Source organism: Lontra canadensis, unplaced genomic scaffold (genome assembly GCF_010015895.1).
Source record: "Lontra canadensis isolate GAN:19392208 unplaced genomic scaffold, GSC_riverotter_1.0 scaffold7, whole genome shotgun sequence".
Taxonomy (NCBI): domain Eukaryota; kingdom Metazoa; phylum Chordata; class Mammalia; order Carnivora; family Mustelidae; genus Lontra; species Lontra canadensis.
Window position 1 is genome coordinate 10,784,348 of NW_022631001.1, and position 15,392 is coordinate 10,799,739.

The 15,392-nt window shown below is 38.1% G+C and overlaps 1 protein-coding gene across 1 annotated transcript in view; it reads left to right on the plus strand.

Moving 5' to 3' along the window:
- The first annotated feature begins 1,553 nt into the window (after window positions 1-1,553).
- NOX4 (NADPH oxidase 4) overlaps window positions 1,554-15,392 on the plus strand; it is a 172,311-nt gene continuing 158,472 nt past the window's right edge. Inside the window, exons 1-2 of the mRNA XM_032852839.1 lie at window positions 1,554-1,826; window positions 2,494-2,589. Of these exons, the coding sequence (XP_032708730.1) occupies window positions 1,770-1,826; window positions 2,494-2,589 (153 nt within the window). The 5' untranslated portion in view covers window positions 1,554-1,769. The remainder of the gene's footprint in view (window positions 1,827-2,493; window positions 2,590-15,392) is intronic.

The window sequence follows — 15,392 nt, forward strand, 5'->3', positions numbered from 1 at the left end:
TAACTATGATGTGTGTCAATAATTTCTTAATAAAACTGGAAAAAAAAAAGAACTAGGTCAATTAAGTCAAGAAAAAATGTCTTTTGTTTTACTATTTTTTCGTTGCTTCATTCCTCTCAACTTGTGGGAAGAACCAAACCATTTTGCTGGACTCTTTTTAACCTCCCATCTATTGAACTTAGGGCTCTCAGATGGTTACTCAAGGGTGTAATTTGAGGAGTACCAGGGTGTCCCAGAATTTGACTTTCCCCAGGGGTGACTCTCCCTGGGTTCTCTGGGTGGTCTTTTTTGGGTCCTCTAGGCATCACATCAGAAATACAAAGAAAAGGTGTTATTTATAAATAATATACTTCCTAACTCCAATAAGATTTAAAGCAGTTTTCAGGATTTGATCATGCATGAAACAGGAAAGTCTATCAGAGAAATGACAACTACTAGAGAGTGAACTGCATGAAATGTAAACCACACTTGATATGAATTAATTCAAGTTTTGAACGGAGGGTTGCTGTCATTCATCTGTCCATCAAATTAATTGCGGTAAGTACCTTGCTATAGTAAGAGAAGATTTTATGATATTATAGTTTTAATTACACATTATGGCATGTGTTGTAAAATGGATTTTGTTAAAAAAAAAAAAAAGCTTGAAAGCCATGAGATTAGGCTCCTACTGGTTTACCTTTCCTGCCACTTGTTAGTTGTTAAAGTTTGGAAAATTCCTGATTTCATAAACTTTTGTTGAATACTTACTTTGTATCAGACATTCTTCTATATAAATGCCCTCCCCCCCTTTCCTGATACTGATAATTTGCGGTGTAGGATAGGTAGCCTGTGTCCATTCCATACTATTCTCACCTTTCGCCAGGCCTCTGGTACAAGTTCCAGAGGATTCCTATTACTAAACAAATTCTGATACTGGGTAATAAAACGCACATTTCCAAACAGAGTGAATCTGAGCTTCCCTAAAGCCCCCTGAGAATTACGTCAGCTTTAACCATGAAACCGCTGGGCTCCTTTTATTCAGTTTTCTTTAAAGCTCTGCCTGAATGTGGGGTGCGGTGGGGGTGAGGGACTGAGAAAGGGGAGGCAGAGGGAAGCTTTAGGTAAGGGGTTGTGAGGAGGCGCTCCTTGGGGGTGGGATGAGTCGCAGAGGGTGGGCGGGAGAAGGCGGACACTTGTGCACAGAAGGGTATTTCCGGCTCGGATTAACATGCGGAGGCTTTTTGAGTTGAACTTTTTGGGGGAAAACGACCCGTGCCAAAGAACTAGGTGTGCGCGAGTGTACGAGGGTGCGGCGGGCTTCCCCACCTAGGGTATAGGTAGCATTCTCCACGTCTTTGTGGGTCTCTGCGAGCAGCGCCGGCCGGGCTGAGGCTGCACGGGGGCCGCCCCCAGTCCCCAGCCGGACACCCTGAACCGCAGCAGCCACAACAGGGTCGCCCGCAGACAAAGGGTCGGGCGCGGCGGGGCTGGCTCGCGCCCCCGGGCGGCGGGGACCGGGAGCGCGCGCTCCGAGCGCCGGGCCGGGGTCGCCGACGGCGCAGCGCAGACCCCGCGCGGGCCGCAGCCGCGGCGCCCGGAAGACCCGGCTCCGGGACGCAGACCCCGCCCGGGCTGGCTCGGCGCCGGGCTCCGGGCTTCCACTCAGTCTTTGACCCTCGGTCCCCGCCCGCTCCCCCCTCGCAGGCCGCACCACTGTAACCGCTGCCCCTGCCGCCGCCGCTCCTTCTCGGGCCGGCCGGCGGAGAGCGCAGCGCGGCGGGGCCGGCGGCATGGCTGTGTCTTGGAGGAACTGGCTGGCCAACGAAGGGGTTAAACACCTCTGCCTGGTAGGATGGCGGGCAAGGCTCTCCCTGCGTTTTGTCTCTCGTGCAGCAACTTTGATTCATTCTCTGAGCGTGCGCGGGTGGGAAGCTGGAAGAAGTTTTGCCTCTAATTCAAACGTTCTCAACTAACAAAACTTTCCGCTGTTAATACCTGGAGATAATAACACCACCTATCCCCCCACCCCCCAATCCCATCCCGGCTCCAAAGGCATGGGAACTTTCCTGCACACTGATGGGAGAGCGGATGTGGAGGAAGGGAGAAGAGATCACTTTTAGTGAACACAACTTTTTCTTAACCCTTTCAACATCTTCCCCTCCTTTCCTCTTTCCCCAGATTGCTTCTGTTTGGTGTTGCATTTTTAACGACATGCAATTCTCCGGACGAGGTGATGTCACTGATTTCTTAGGCTCATTTTGTACTGCAGGGGATGTCTGCCGATCATTTAGGAGACCTCATTGCAATCCAAATGCTTAATCTCAGGTGCAGGGACTGAGTTAAGATTTGTTTTGCTCTGAGAGGTTTTCAGCTTGCTGGTTAATTGAAAATGCTTTCTGCAATTACTAACCCGGCTTCGCCTGAAAGTATTGTGTCCAACGAATGTCCTTAAGGTTTCCATTCATCAAGTAATGTTTATTTTTAATTTTTGTTTTCTCTTTCTCTGTGATTTAGTTTATCTGGCTCTCCCTGAATGTCTTGCTTTTCTGGAAAACCTTCCTGCTGTATAACCAAGGACCAGAGTATCACTACCTCCACCAGATGTTAGGGGTAAGTGGGACTTGGGTAACCTGGTAGAACGGGTTTAAGGTAGGCGGACACTGCTACCAGGCTTGGTCAGTTCTTCCATTTATTAAAGAAACCCAGGTTGTTCGCTTCAGAAAGGCTTGTCCTTCTCTGAAGTGGTCCCATTTTCTTGATGTATCATTTACACTCATGTAGGTTAAAATGAATGACTCTTTCAAGAACCAAAGATTGTATGTGCTAAAATGCAAGGAATGAACCTGTCAGAACAGGCCGGTAGTGCCTGAGAGAAGTTGGCAGCCTCTTGCCAGCTGCCAAATGCCTTGAAGGATCTGCTTCTCCAGCAGGACCCACCAATGATAGGCTTTTAGTTTTCACTAATCAAGACTCGAGCTGTGCATAAGTTTATCCAGAGGATTTCTGCACTGTTTCCTTTTACTGCCAGTTCTCACAAAGTATGTGTCTGAGGCACCTATTCATTTCTAGCCGTGTCTTAGCTTCTTACCCTAGGTTACTGGTTGGTTATGGTTCCAGTGTTCTGGTCTAATATGAGAATGATATTGTGCAGAACTTTGCTCTGATTTATCTCATGTTGATATTTTTCCTTTTCTCTATTCCATGGCATTTCTGATCTCATTCTTCCCCTTCCCTTCCTACTTGACTCCTTACCAGAAGACAGAGGCAATGAGGACATCTTTATATTAAGAGTTAGCATTTTCTGAGCAACAAGCAAAAAGCATAAAGTGTATTGAAAAATTTTAGAGCATCTGAAAAAAAAATTTGTCATTCCCTTTCATTGGGGAAGAGAACACATTCTAAATAGGAGATGCATTGTTTTCTTTTCTGTGGTTTAATGATTATTTAAAATTAGGATTAGTTCACGTGAATTTAGTGGAACCAGCTTTCCATTTCCTACTTTACATTTACGGATCTTATTTATCTTCAAACTTCAGCTCTGAGAGTAGTGCTTGGCACATGCTAAGTAAGACTGCAATCAATTGAGATTTAATTAATTAACTGATGTTTTATTTTATACAATAAAGTACTATTTTTCATTATCTTTCGGTCACACAATTGATATTTTTCGAAGTTTAACACCGTTTTTTTTAAAAGAACTTATTTTTTTAGAGCTATTTAAAGTTCACAGTAAGATTGGCAATAAGGTACAGAGATTTCCCCTGTGTTCCCCTACCCGCACTCATGCATAGCCTCCCCCATTATCAACATCCCCTACCAGTATGATACATAAGTTACAGCTGATGAACCTACATCGACATGTTATTGTCATCCAACACCTGTATTTTTAACTAATGGGTTAAGAAAAATGTTCTCAAAGATGAAACTTATTTTACTGGTAACTGTTAAAAAAATATTATTTTAGAGCGAGAGAGAGAGAGAGAGAGCACACACTGGGGAGGGACAGAGGCAGAGGGGGAGGGAAGAGAATCTCAAGCAGACTCTGTGCTGAGTGTAAGCCCAATATCGGGCTTGATCCCACAATGCTGAGATCATGACCTGAGCTGAAATCAAGAGTTGGGTGCTCAACCAACTGAGCCACCCAGGTGCTCCTCATTTTCTTGGTAACTCTTAAATCTGAACATTTCTTTCTCTTTCTCATTTAACCACCTTTCCATTTAACCATCTATCAAACTGTCATGAAACCCATGCTTTTCAAATGGGCACACAGAAAGTGAGCCCTTGCTCCTGCCCACAAGTTTCTTACAATCTAGTGGAAAATCAAACAACTAAATACTTATTGAATAAGCAAGTTAAGAAAAATTTTCTCTAATAAATATATGAAGATCTCTGACATTTTTAATTTTTTTTCCCCCCTTGTAAGTCCCCGTAGGTATGAATTAGTGAACACAGGATTTTTCAGTACGTGATATCTGATCTATTATGTAACTATATGAATAACTTGGAGAAAACTCAAAAGGGTTATGATGGCAAATTTTCCTGTCAAAAACGACAAATTTTTTAAAGGAGATATTTGTATTAATATACAATTTAAGAAGAGGCAACTTGAAGCCAGAAATGAACTTTGGATTTCATCTCTATGATATAGTGTAAGCTAAAATAATAACTTACTTAAAATTAATTATGTTGGAAACAAGCAAGTTAATTTTTATGAGCTTGGATTCTGTGTGACAACTTCAAATTTATTTTGGTGACAAGTCAGATATGATGAAGGGTATACACATACACACACATATAACCCAACTAATTAAAAAAAATTATGTTTTTTTTCTTGCCATCACATTCTAGTGCTTTTGTTTGAATAATAAGACAGGCTAGGGAAATTCAATGGTGAGGCCAAGGAAAAAATGATAAAAGGCCTAAATTAAAAACTATGAGTACAAAGTGCAACAAACAGGTAGAAGAAGAGAGAGGTCATTGTAAATTAGTTTTTATAGAAACCTTAGAATGATCATAGTGAGTTGACCCTTAGGCCATCCTGTCAGAAGTCAACACTGTATGAAAAATCACTGTGGAGAGGAATGGTTTTTCTTCTTGTCATCCTCCCGAAAAATGAAAGATGACTTTCAGACTTCTCAGTTTTCAGTAATTACCTATATGGTGTTTTTCTCAGCATTAATTTATCTAAATCATTTTGGAATGTTTTCAGTCTATATTACTCTACTTTTTAGTGAAAAAAGAACTCTATCTATGGTTTTACTATTTGCTTTATGAAGGAGGACTTAATCTTATTTGTCCTAGGCTTATTATTCCTAATCTTTTGATGATTATGGTATTACTTTATAGTGTAAGAATTTGCAGGCATTTTTCAAGTGGCAAAGAAAATAGAGTATAACAATGGGATATAATTAATCTTAAAATAAATACTTCTGACTCCCATCTTTTACATGTTTAATACTGATACTTCATTATTATTAACTTACTGCCTTAGATAGTGCATTTTAGAGCCTACCCTCACGAGGACAAGGTCCCACTGTGATGAATTTTAGAAAGACTGAAAGGAACATAATAAGTGTTCTGATATTACAAATGTCTCTCTCTTTTTAAAATATTTATTTATTTATTTTAGAGAGAGGGAGAAAGAAAGAGCACGAGTGGAAGGGGTAGAAGGAGAGAGAGAGAATTTCAAGCAGATTCTCCATTCAGCCCAGAGCCCCAGGTAGGGGTTGATCTTATTACCTTGAGATTGCACCCTAAGCCAAAACCTAAGCTTAACTGACTCTGCCACCCAGGTTCTCCCATAAGTCTCTTGAAGGTGAATTTTAGATTCCTAAAAATAATGATGGTATTCCTGGAGATGAAATTACTACCACTTTAAAACACAAATCGAAGGAGTTCCTCCAGTTGCTGATTATTTTGATAATAGTATTGAGTATAAAGGTTGCCAGTATTCATCTTTAAAAGTAAGGTTACAGTAATAGTCATGGAAGTATGAGGGGAGGGAAGGGTCTACAGAATATAGCCCATTTGCAAGAAGGCATAGATATTGACAAGCAGTTAATTCTTAGTAGTTGGAAATCTGCTTTCTACTGGAAACCAACTATGTATTCAACAAATCTACAAATATTGGGTTTAAGCCAGGAAACCATTCTTCCCATTTTACACATGGGAAAAGGTAGGCTGAGGAAGCTGATGACTTGTTCAGCATCGGAGCTGGGATGTGATTGCAGTCCTGTCTGACCTTTTTGCCTTTCTTCATGCTACACAGATTTTCAAAACACTTCACTGGCCCATCTCTGGTAGTTAGGCTACTGGTTACTATTACTCATCATCAGTGCTGCCCAACAGAAATGTAATATGAGTCATGCAATTCAAATTTTTTCTGTAGCCCGTTAAAAACGTTAAAACTCCAATGGCATGACGTGTAATAATGTATTTTATTTAAAATAGTCTATCTAAACTATTGTATTGGATTGAAGTATTCAACATGTAGTCAATATTTTTAAAAATATCAATGAGGTATTTTAGGCTGTTGTCTAAATGTATTTTATACTTGTGCACATCATAATTCAGTCTCCAGATTTTCATCAGAAGTACTTGACTCGTGTCTAGATTTCATAAAATTTTACATATAAAAAAGTGAATTCACATACCTAAGCTGTTCCAAACAGATTTAAAAAATTTTCTAATAACACAACTATTCGCTTTAAGTTTTAAATTAAAAAAGTACTAAACCTAAAAATTCAGTTTCTTGGTGGGCCTAGCCACATTTCAAATGCCTAATAGCTGTGTGTGACTAGTGGTCACCATTTTGGACAGTGTAAGCATAGACTGTGGGAGAAGATATTCCTACTCCCATGGTCATACACACTTAACCATTTTGTTTTACAGCAAACAGCTGGCCACCAACTAGCCCAATAAAAAAACATAGGGATATTGGTAGTGTTCTTGCTCTCCCTCTCCAAAACAGGAGTTGATATCGGATGGGAAGTCATGGGCTCTTGTTATTTGTGTGTAACCTTAAGAATATCTCTGACTTCTCCCTAATCATCTGAGCTTTTTGGTGGTGGGGACCTTTGAGAGTGAAGGTAAAATTATTTAATGCTCAGAACTAGTGGATTTATTTTTTCAAATCTATATTTATTTATATTTATGGGATGCTATTGGATTGTTCTCGGTCCAGGATTAATGGTTTAAAAAAATCATGTAAAAACTGACTGAGAAAAGAAGATCTTAACTGATGGAAGATAAAGTAACGTTGAGGTTAATGTGTCTTCGTAGGAGTTTTCATCAGGACTGTTCTCTCCCAGACTGGTCTGACCCAGACCTGGAGGCAGCCTGGTCACGGCTGGTTTATGCCTGAGTTAATGTGCTAATCAGACTGTGCACTTCCTAGGAGATGTTTAATTATGACATGCTGTGAGTTTTGGAATCTTAAAATTAAGCTAAGAAGAAGAAAAGAAGTTCTTTTGAGGGCAGCCAAAACAAACACATGTACACATAAACTAACCAAGCAATAACCTCCTCCACCTTCCCATAACAAAATTTTAAATAAAGGAGTACTTTGATTTTTTAAGATAAAATCTATTTTTGATTTATTTGTTTTCAAGGAATGAAAAATGTAGTTGCTTGCACTTTACTAGAAAGTCCCAATGTGTTGTCACTGACCCTGAGAAATTTGGATTTCTTTCCTAAATTTTTTGAAATATTGGGCAGTTGAACTCAATATATTATGGATAGAAGCCCTCATACTGAAGTTCATCTATTTCTGAGTTGTATTTCTGATGTTCTAATAATTAACAGATATAATCTAATTGATAAGAACATCTTACTTTGAGAAGAGAATGTGTTTTCTAGTACCAAATTCAATGTGTTTTGGTTTTACTATCTTTTTCCTCCCAAACTAATGTGTGTATATGGATCATTCAGTTTCAACCTAGTTATTCTCATGGTGCCATGATGAGACATTTAATTTTTTTGCTTTGTCTCACAATTATTAGTATTTTTTTTAAGGATTTTATTTTTAAGTAATCTCTACAACGAAAGTGGGGCTTGAATTTACAACCCCGAGATCAGGAGTCTCATGTGCTACCAACTGAGTCAGCCAGAACCGCCCCCCCCACAATTATTATTTTAGATCTACTGCACCATCATGAAGATCTTTTTTTTTCTTTTTTAAAGACTTTTATTGAGATACCTGTGTTAGTTGGAAGAAAGCTGGGAACATTGAGATTTTTTCTAGTCTCAGAGTGATGATCTTTCTTTGGTTAATTATTATCCTTTAAGTGATTAAGAAATATTAACTAATTTACCCTCTCAAAAGTCCTAGAAGTTATATCATAATTAACAATTTTTGGAGACAGAAATCTGATGTCCTGTGAATTTGTTAAGGTCAGAGATTAGACTGTCTGTACAAATGCACCTAGGATTTTAAGTCAGTATTGGTTTCATAGCTGACCCAAGCATCTTTACTTCTGCTGAGAAGGAATATATACTATCTATGAGTTTCAGAAAAGGCTTGATCATTAATTCTTTTCATTTATTGCATAAAATATAAAAGCACCTAGATTTGCCTAGGCATGCAGTGTGTTTCAATTTAGGGGATATTTTTTAACTGAATGGGTGATTTTTTGTTGTTGTTTGTTTTTATTCTTAGCATTCTGCTATCTGAAAATACTTTACTTCCTGTTTATTGTTGGGTGAAAGGACTTATGTTACTTTGATGCAATCGTTATAGTCTTAATCCTTTTACAGTATTGGAGACTCAGAATTTTAGACTTGGAATTAAGCTTTGGTATCTTTACTTAGACTTCTTCCTCATTTTTCCAAACAGAAAATGAAGTTGAAGTCATTTGCTCATCATCACCCACTAAATGAGTGGCTTGGTCACTATTCTGGTTTATTGATCCTCAGTCCAACAGTTAGTTTGTTATGATGAACAACTCTATGCACATACACATAAACAAATTAAACCCCACACTGTGTAGACCACTAGCTTTCCATCTTATGGGAAATGTTACTTAAAGATGTTTAGCAATTTAAGAAGTTAAGGTAATTTACCCCCAAGATAACATAATTTTCAGCATTATAGTTGTTTTAGATTTGTTTCAGACAAATTATCAAGGAATTTTTTATGAGACTAATTTTTATTTAAATTATTTCTGATTCCATAATATTTTTTGGACTTACAGCACTTAGTGTTTAACCTCTTTATTATATATAGCTGAATGTTCACTGCATAATTGTCTTTTATCAATACCAGCCAAAATATCATAGAATTAGAAGGTAGAATTAATTTTAGAGAATTTCAAATCTACTTACTTCATTTTGTTATTAATAATATTAATAACATCAATAGTAGGTTATATTCATTGAGGACTGTCTGGGAAATAGGCTTTCTGTGGACTAATTTGTTTAAAAATTTCCATTCATCCTGTGGAGTAGATTTTTTTTTTAAAGATATTTATTTATTTGAGAGAGAGAACATGAGCAATGGGGGGAGGGAACAGAGGGAGAATCAGACTCCTTGCTGAGCAGGGAGCCCAACTTGACTTGGGGCTCCATCCCAGGACCCTGAGATCATGACCTGAGCCAAAGGCAGAGGCTTACCTGACTGAGCCACCCAGGTGCACCCAGAGTAGATATTTTTAATTTTTCACCTGAGCAACTGCATTAGGGAAGTTCTGTGACATGCTAGTGAGTGACAGAGGCAGGACTCCAGCCCACACATCCTGGTTCCAGAACTTGTATTGTTATTGTGCTCTTCTGCCTCTATGTGACATTATATTAGGCTGAACTACATGAATTGCTATTTAGATAAAGAATAATCAAATAACAGCCATTTCATATAGTTCAACCTGATAACAACTGTTACCATTTACTAATCACATAGTATGTGCCAGATATAATTAGTTCTTTGCTCTTTCTTTATATAATTTCACTTACTCCTTATATTTAAATTATCCTTGTAAGTAACAACCCTGGAAGATAGGAAGCATCACTTTTTAGGGGATTGAGAAACTGAGATTATGAGTGGTTAGGTAATTGTCCCCAAGTCACACAACTAACCCCAGGAGAAGCCCTATTGGGACCCACATTTGTCTCATACTGAGGACCTTGTTCTCAATCACTATGCACCCCCCCAGGGAGGTTCTGAGACAGATGGGGTTAGAACTGGAATTTTCTTATGTGTCTTCCCACTGGCTCTGCATCAGACTGTCTATATGTTTGTTTGAGGGTTTTTGTATCGATAAGTATTTGATCAGAAATGAGGGGAAGAATATTGTTTATGGATTATTCTTAGACCTGATGCAGACCTGTACACCTCAGCCTAACTGGTGCCTCCCACACTAGTTTGCTCAGGCGTCCATAACAAAGTACCACAGACTGGGCGTCCATAACAAAGTACCACAGACTGGTCTAACCAACAGGAATGCATCTCCTCACAATTCTGGAGGCCATATGCTTTATGCTTTCTCTGGGGAACACCCAGCCTGAGGCAGAAGAGCTTGTAGAATGACTGAATGTTAAGGGATCTTACGGTTTGATCTAGTTCATTTAGCTCCTTTGACAGATGAACTTGGTGAAGTTAAATGTCTCCTTTATTAACCCAGTCTTTTAATCTTAGTCAAGTTTTCTAATTCATCATGCTAAGCAATGTGATGATCTTAAAGTTGATTTTAAAAGTGCCTAGGTCATTCTGGGGAAGAAAATAAAATATTCAAAAACCAATCAAATGAAAATCATTAAACTGTGGAACTAAATGGATATGAGTTTGAATCCTAGCTCAGGCGTTTATATCCCTTTATGATTTTGGTAAACTTCTATTCTGAGTGTAAGTTTAACTCATTTATGAAGTTGAGTTTAAATCTTTCCCTCAGTTTAGTTGTGAAGATTACATGAGAAAATGTGGGTGAAATGCTTAGCACTTGGTACATAGGTACTCAGCAAATGATAGTTATTACGGTAATTAGGTAGTGTTATTTAGCATTCATAGTATTAATAGCACTGAATAGGATTATTATAAATTATTTATGCTTGTAAACAAAAATGAGAGCCAACATTCATTGAAATGTTCTCATGGACAGACATTGTATTACGTTCTTTTTTTTTTTTTTTAAGATTTTGTTTATTTGGGAGAGAGCTGCATGCAAGAGAGAGAGAGAGCGAGCAAGCGTGTGTGTGCGTGCACACAAGCCAGGGGGAGGGGCAGAGGGAGAGGGAGAAGCAGTCTCCCTGCTGAGCAAGAAGCCCTTGCACGCTGGATTCCAGGACCTGGGATCATGACCTTGAGCCTGAGGCAGACACTTAATAGACTGAACCACCCAGGTACCCTGAATTACATTCTTTATACATTTTTTTTAAGATTTTATTTATTTATTTGACAGACAGAGAAATAGGGAAAACAGGAAACACCAGCAGGAAGAGTGGGAGAGGGAGAAGGAGGCTTCTCACAGAGCAGGGACCCCGATGCAGGACCCTGGGATCATGACCCGAGCTGAAGGCAGATGCTTAACAACAGAGCCACTCAACTAGTCCACAAGGTAGATTCTATTACATAAGGAGAAACTAACAGAAATTATAAATAAGTTGCTTGTGGGATAAAATACCGAGGATAAAACCCATTATATAACAGGTGTTCCCCCAGATGCCAATTTTCCTCTTTCCTTCCCTCTTCTCTCCTTCATAGCCACAGATGATAGTTCACCTAACTGAAACATGATGAAACTGTTCTACTTATCTCAGAGTGTCATGTTAAGTATTAGATGATATAAAGGATAGGAAAGTACTTTGAAGAATTGAAAACATCATGGATGTGAAAAATAGTTATCCTTTACTGTTGCTGTACCTGTCATTCCTCCCAGCTTTTAAGGCTCCAGCCACCGCACCATGACAGAGCTCCTCCAGAGGTCAAAAGCAAAGTTGCGGAGAAAGGAATGAGGGACAAGTGTCAGATGGCCTTTAACATTCTGATGTGCATGAAATGCACATGAAACATCAAATGTAATGCATTTGATGTATGCATTGTATTTACAGTATTGTAAATGTATTACATTTATTATATTATTATTTATTATTATTTTAAAATTTAATTTAAATTATTATTTATTACGTTATTATTAATTATTACATTATTATCCATATTATAGCATTACATTTATTGTATTATGGTATTATATTTATTATTATTACAGTATTACATTTATTACAGTATTGACTCTTGAAATGGGATCTTGATGGTTTGTGACATGTTGTAATTAATAATTGTGCTAAGGCATGAACTTAGCTTTAAGACTTAAGCCTTAAGAACTTAAGACTGAGACCTTAGTAGAAGAGCAGATGACTTAGATGGGGAGTGGGTCTCACTTCTTAGTATCCACATTCTAATGCAACTTTGTGAGGTGATAGCAAGCAAACAGTGTGGTAAAAATACGTGGGAAAATTGATTTCTTTAGTGCTTTGGCAGTGGGACTAAAGAAAAAGTAGATTAAGGAGAAGATAGACTTTGCATGATCAATAGAATGTTTACATATTTAGAAATTAGGAACTTGAATTTGACAATGACTTCATTTGATAAATGAATCGAATACAAGTTCTATGGGGAACTTGGTTTAAATCATATGATTTAATGGTTTTCTGAATTTGGGAAATTGTTAAAGGTCTTCGGACACATCCCAAGGATATCAGAGGTCTTCCAACAGTTTAAGGCAAGAAGAGATGAGTGATGTACACAAAGTAAAAACATTTTATACACCTGAAATTTAAAAAGAAAAGTGGACACTTCAGTACTAAGATAAATCTAAGAAATGATTTATGATGAATGCCTTTCTGACTAGATTCCTTTTTCTGGTGATAGGATTATCCAATAGTTGATTTCAAAGTGCCACTAATTTTGTTCCATGTGATATTAGAAAGCTCAGGTGCATTGGAAGGATACAAAGAGGTAGTGATCCAAACAAATTTCTTTTGATTCTCTGTGCTAATTCCCCCCACCCCCCATTTCTCTCTCTTGTGGTACAAGAAAAGAACCACCCCTTGTGAAGATGCTGAAAATAGGATGATAAGAGTGCATTTACCTCTCACTGATCTCCCTGGGCCAAGTTGCTTTTGAGAAGTTACTTTGGGCCTTTGAGCTTTGTTAATTCTCTCAGTTTGAAAAGCATGGACCCAACAGCACATTTGTAAAGTGCTTTGAGTCATGCAAACAAAGGTAAAGAATATGTTTTTATTCCCACCTCCACCCCCTCCCTCTGTCCGCCCCCCCCACCCCCTGCCCAGAATATCTAAAGGGAAAACTAAGCAAATATCATCAGTGGTCTATATTAATGGGTTCCAGTTGGGAAAAAAATGACTCATATTAAGCCACAAGAATGCAGAGCTTCCATTGCATGTTATTCCACTCAAGAAAAGGCATTTGCTGTTGGGCATTGTCTGTTTTACATTTGTTACCTCCCCTGGAAGTTCTCTGTAGGGTTGGAGCTTGGCTTGGACTATGTAGAACCCATCACTGAACTATTTATTTTGATCTCGTACATTTCGTAAAACATAAGAGAGGGGAAAATGAGTCCAAGGAAGATCTTGCAGGAGTTTACAATCACAATGGCTCTATAGAGTTTACTTAATTTTGGTTTGCCTGAAGAAACCTTGACTTGTACTGGTTTTAAGGCTTAGACATGTTATTCTCAAAGAAGAAAATATATTTTGTTCAACCCACAGATTTTAGATTTATAAAATTTGTTCAGGTCTTCTATGACACGTGTAAAAATTCTTATAAAAACTGCCTGTTACCACCTTTTCCTAAGCATGTAATGACTATTAGTTTAAATTTCAAATATAGTAATACCTGGGAAAATTCCAAACTTTAATGGAAACAATACAATGTAATGAACAATAATATAAGAACATGGATTTTTATGGACAAGTTGACTAAAGTGGATATCGGGACTTTACCTTATAAGAAATGTATGTTTACGTGATTTATTGAAACCCCCAAAGCCTTAAGTTTCCTCAATTTTAAACGGAGAATTATATTATGAAATTGAATTACCTAAAAATTCCAGTATTGAAATAATCTGACTTTAAAAAAAAAGATGGTGGGGCACCTGGGTGGCTCAGTGGGTTAAAGCCTCTGCCTTCGGCTCAGGTCTCAGGGTCCTGGGATCGAGCCCCGCATCGGGCTCTCTGCTCAGCAGGGAGCCTGCTTCCTCCTCTCTCTCTCTGCCTGCTGCTCTGCCTACTTGTGATCTCTTCTCTGTCACATAAATAAATAAAATCTTTAAAAAAAAAAGATGGCAGTTTTGCATAGTTTAACCTAGTATCTCTTACAGGCTTTTGTTTTGTTTTGAAGCGAGGATTAAGTAGGTTGGGGAAGAAATGTGTGTGAGGCCTTCAAAAAGTATGACTTCCCTTCTTGCTAATGGCAAGTTATAGTAGACTATGCTAGAGTCATTTCTTTCAGGCGACACTTTTGAAGTTAAGAATGTTTTGATGTTGAAATCTACTTGTAAATGACCGCTAATGACAAAATTTCCAGCAACTAAGAGACATTAACTCCTAATTTCATACAGTGTATATATTATGAATTATTTAAAGAGATATTTTGCAAGCGGCAGTGTGTTTTTGTTAATTATAATTTCAAAACTATTGAAGCTCACAATTAATTGCTTTTTAACTGGTAATGGTTTTCAAATTTTATCTCAATTTTTTGGCCTTTTAAAAGCTTTCTGTCAAACCAACCCAAGATTGAAGTACACGCAAAGAGAACTAATTTTAAAGGACATTAGCAGTGACTCTTTGTAAAAACAAAGGATTTAAAAAGCTATGTTTTGGATTTCAGGTACCGAGTATTGAAACATGTATCTTAGTTCGTAGCAGATTGCCTTCCTGGGCCTTTTCCTTTCTTCATCATTCATTCATTTATTAATTCATTGTGTAATTACTCCTCATTTTCCAATTCCCCAGCTCCTTTTTCCTCCAGACAGCAGGAACATTTTTAACATGTATCCTTCTATTGTTATTTTATTTGCATGTTTCTTTGAATTCACCGAAATGGTATTATGCATAGACTCATTCTGTTTCTTGCTTTTTTTTCCATCTGCTATTATGTTTTTAAAGTCTGTCATGTGACTATGCGGTTCTTTGGGGTTTTGTTTCTAATTGCTACACAGTATTCTGTGGTTCCCATCTGCCACAGTGTACTTGTCCATTCTCCCAGAAAGGGACCCTTCAGTTTCCTCTGATTTCCTATGACTTAATCACGACTCATGACTTTATCACGACTAAACATTGTGATAAACATAAAGCATATTCTTAGAGTACAGATATTATACATTAGTTTCCTGGTTTTGTGCTTTAGAAACTTTGCCCAGTCCCTAGAGGACAAGTCATCTGTTCATCTTGTAACAAAAGTACCC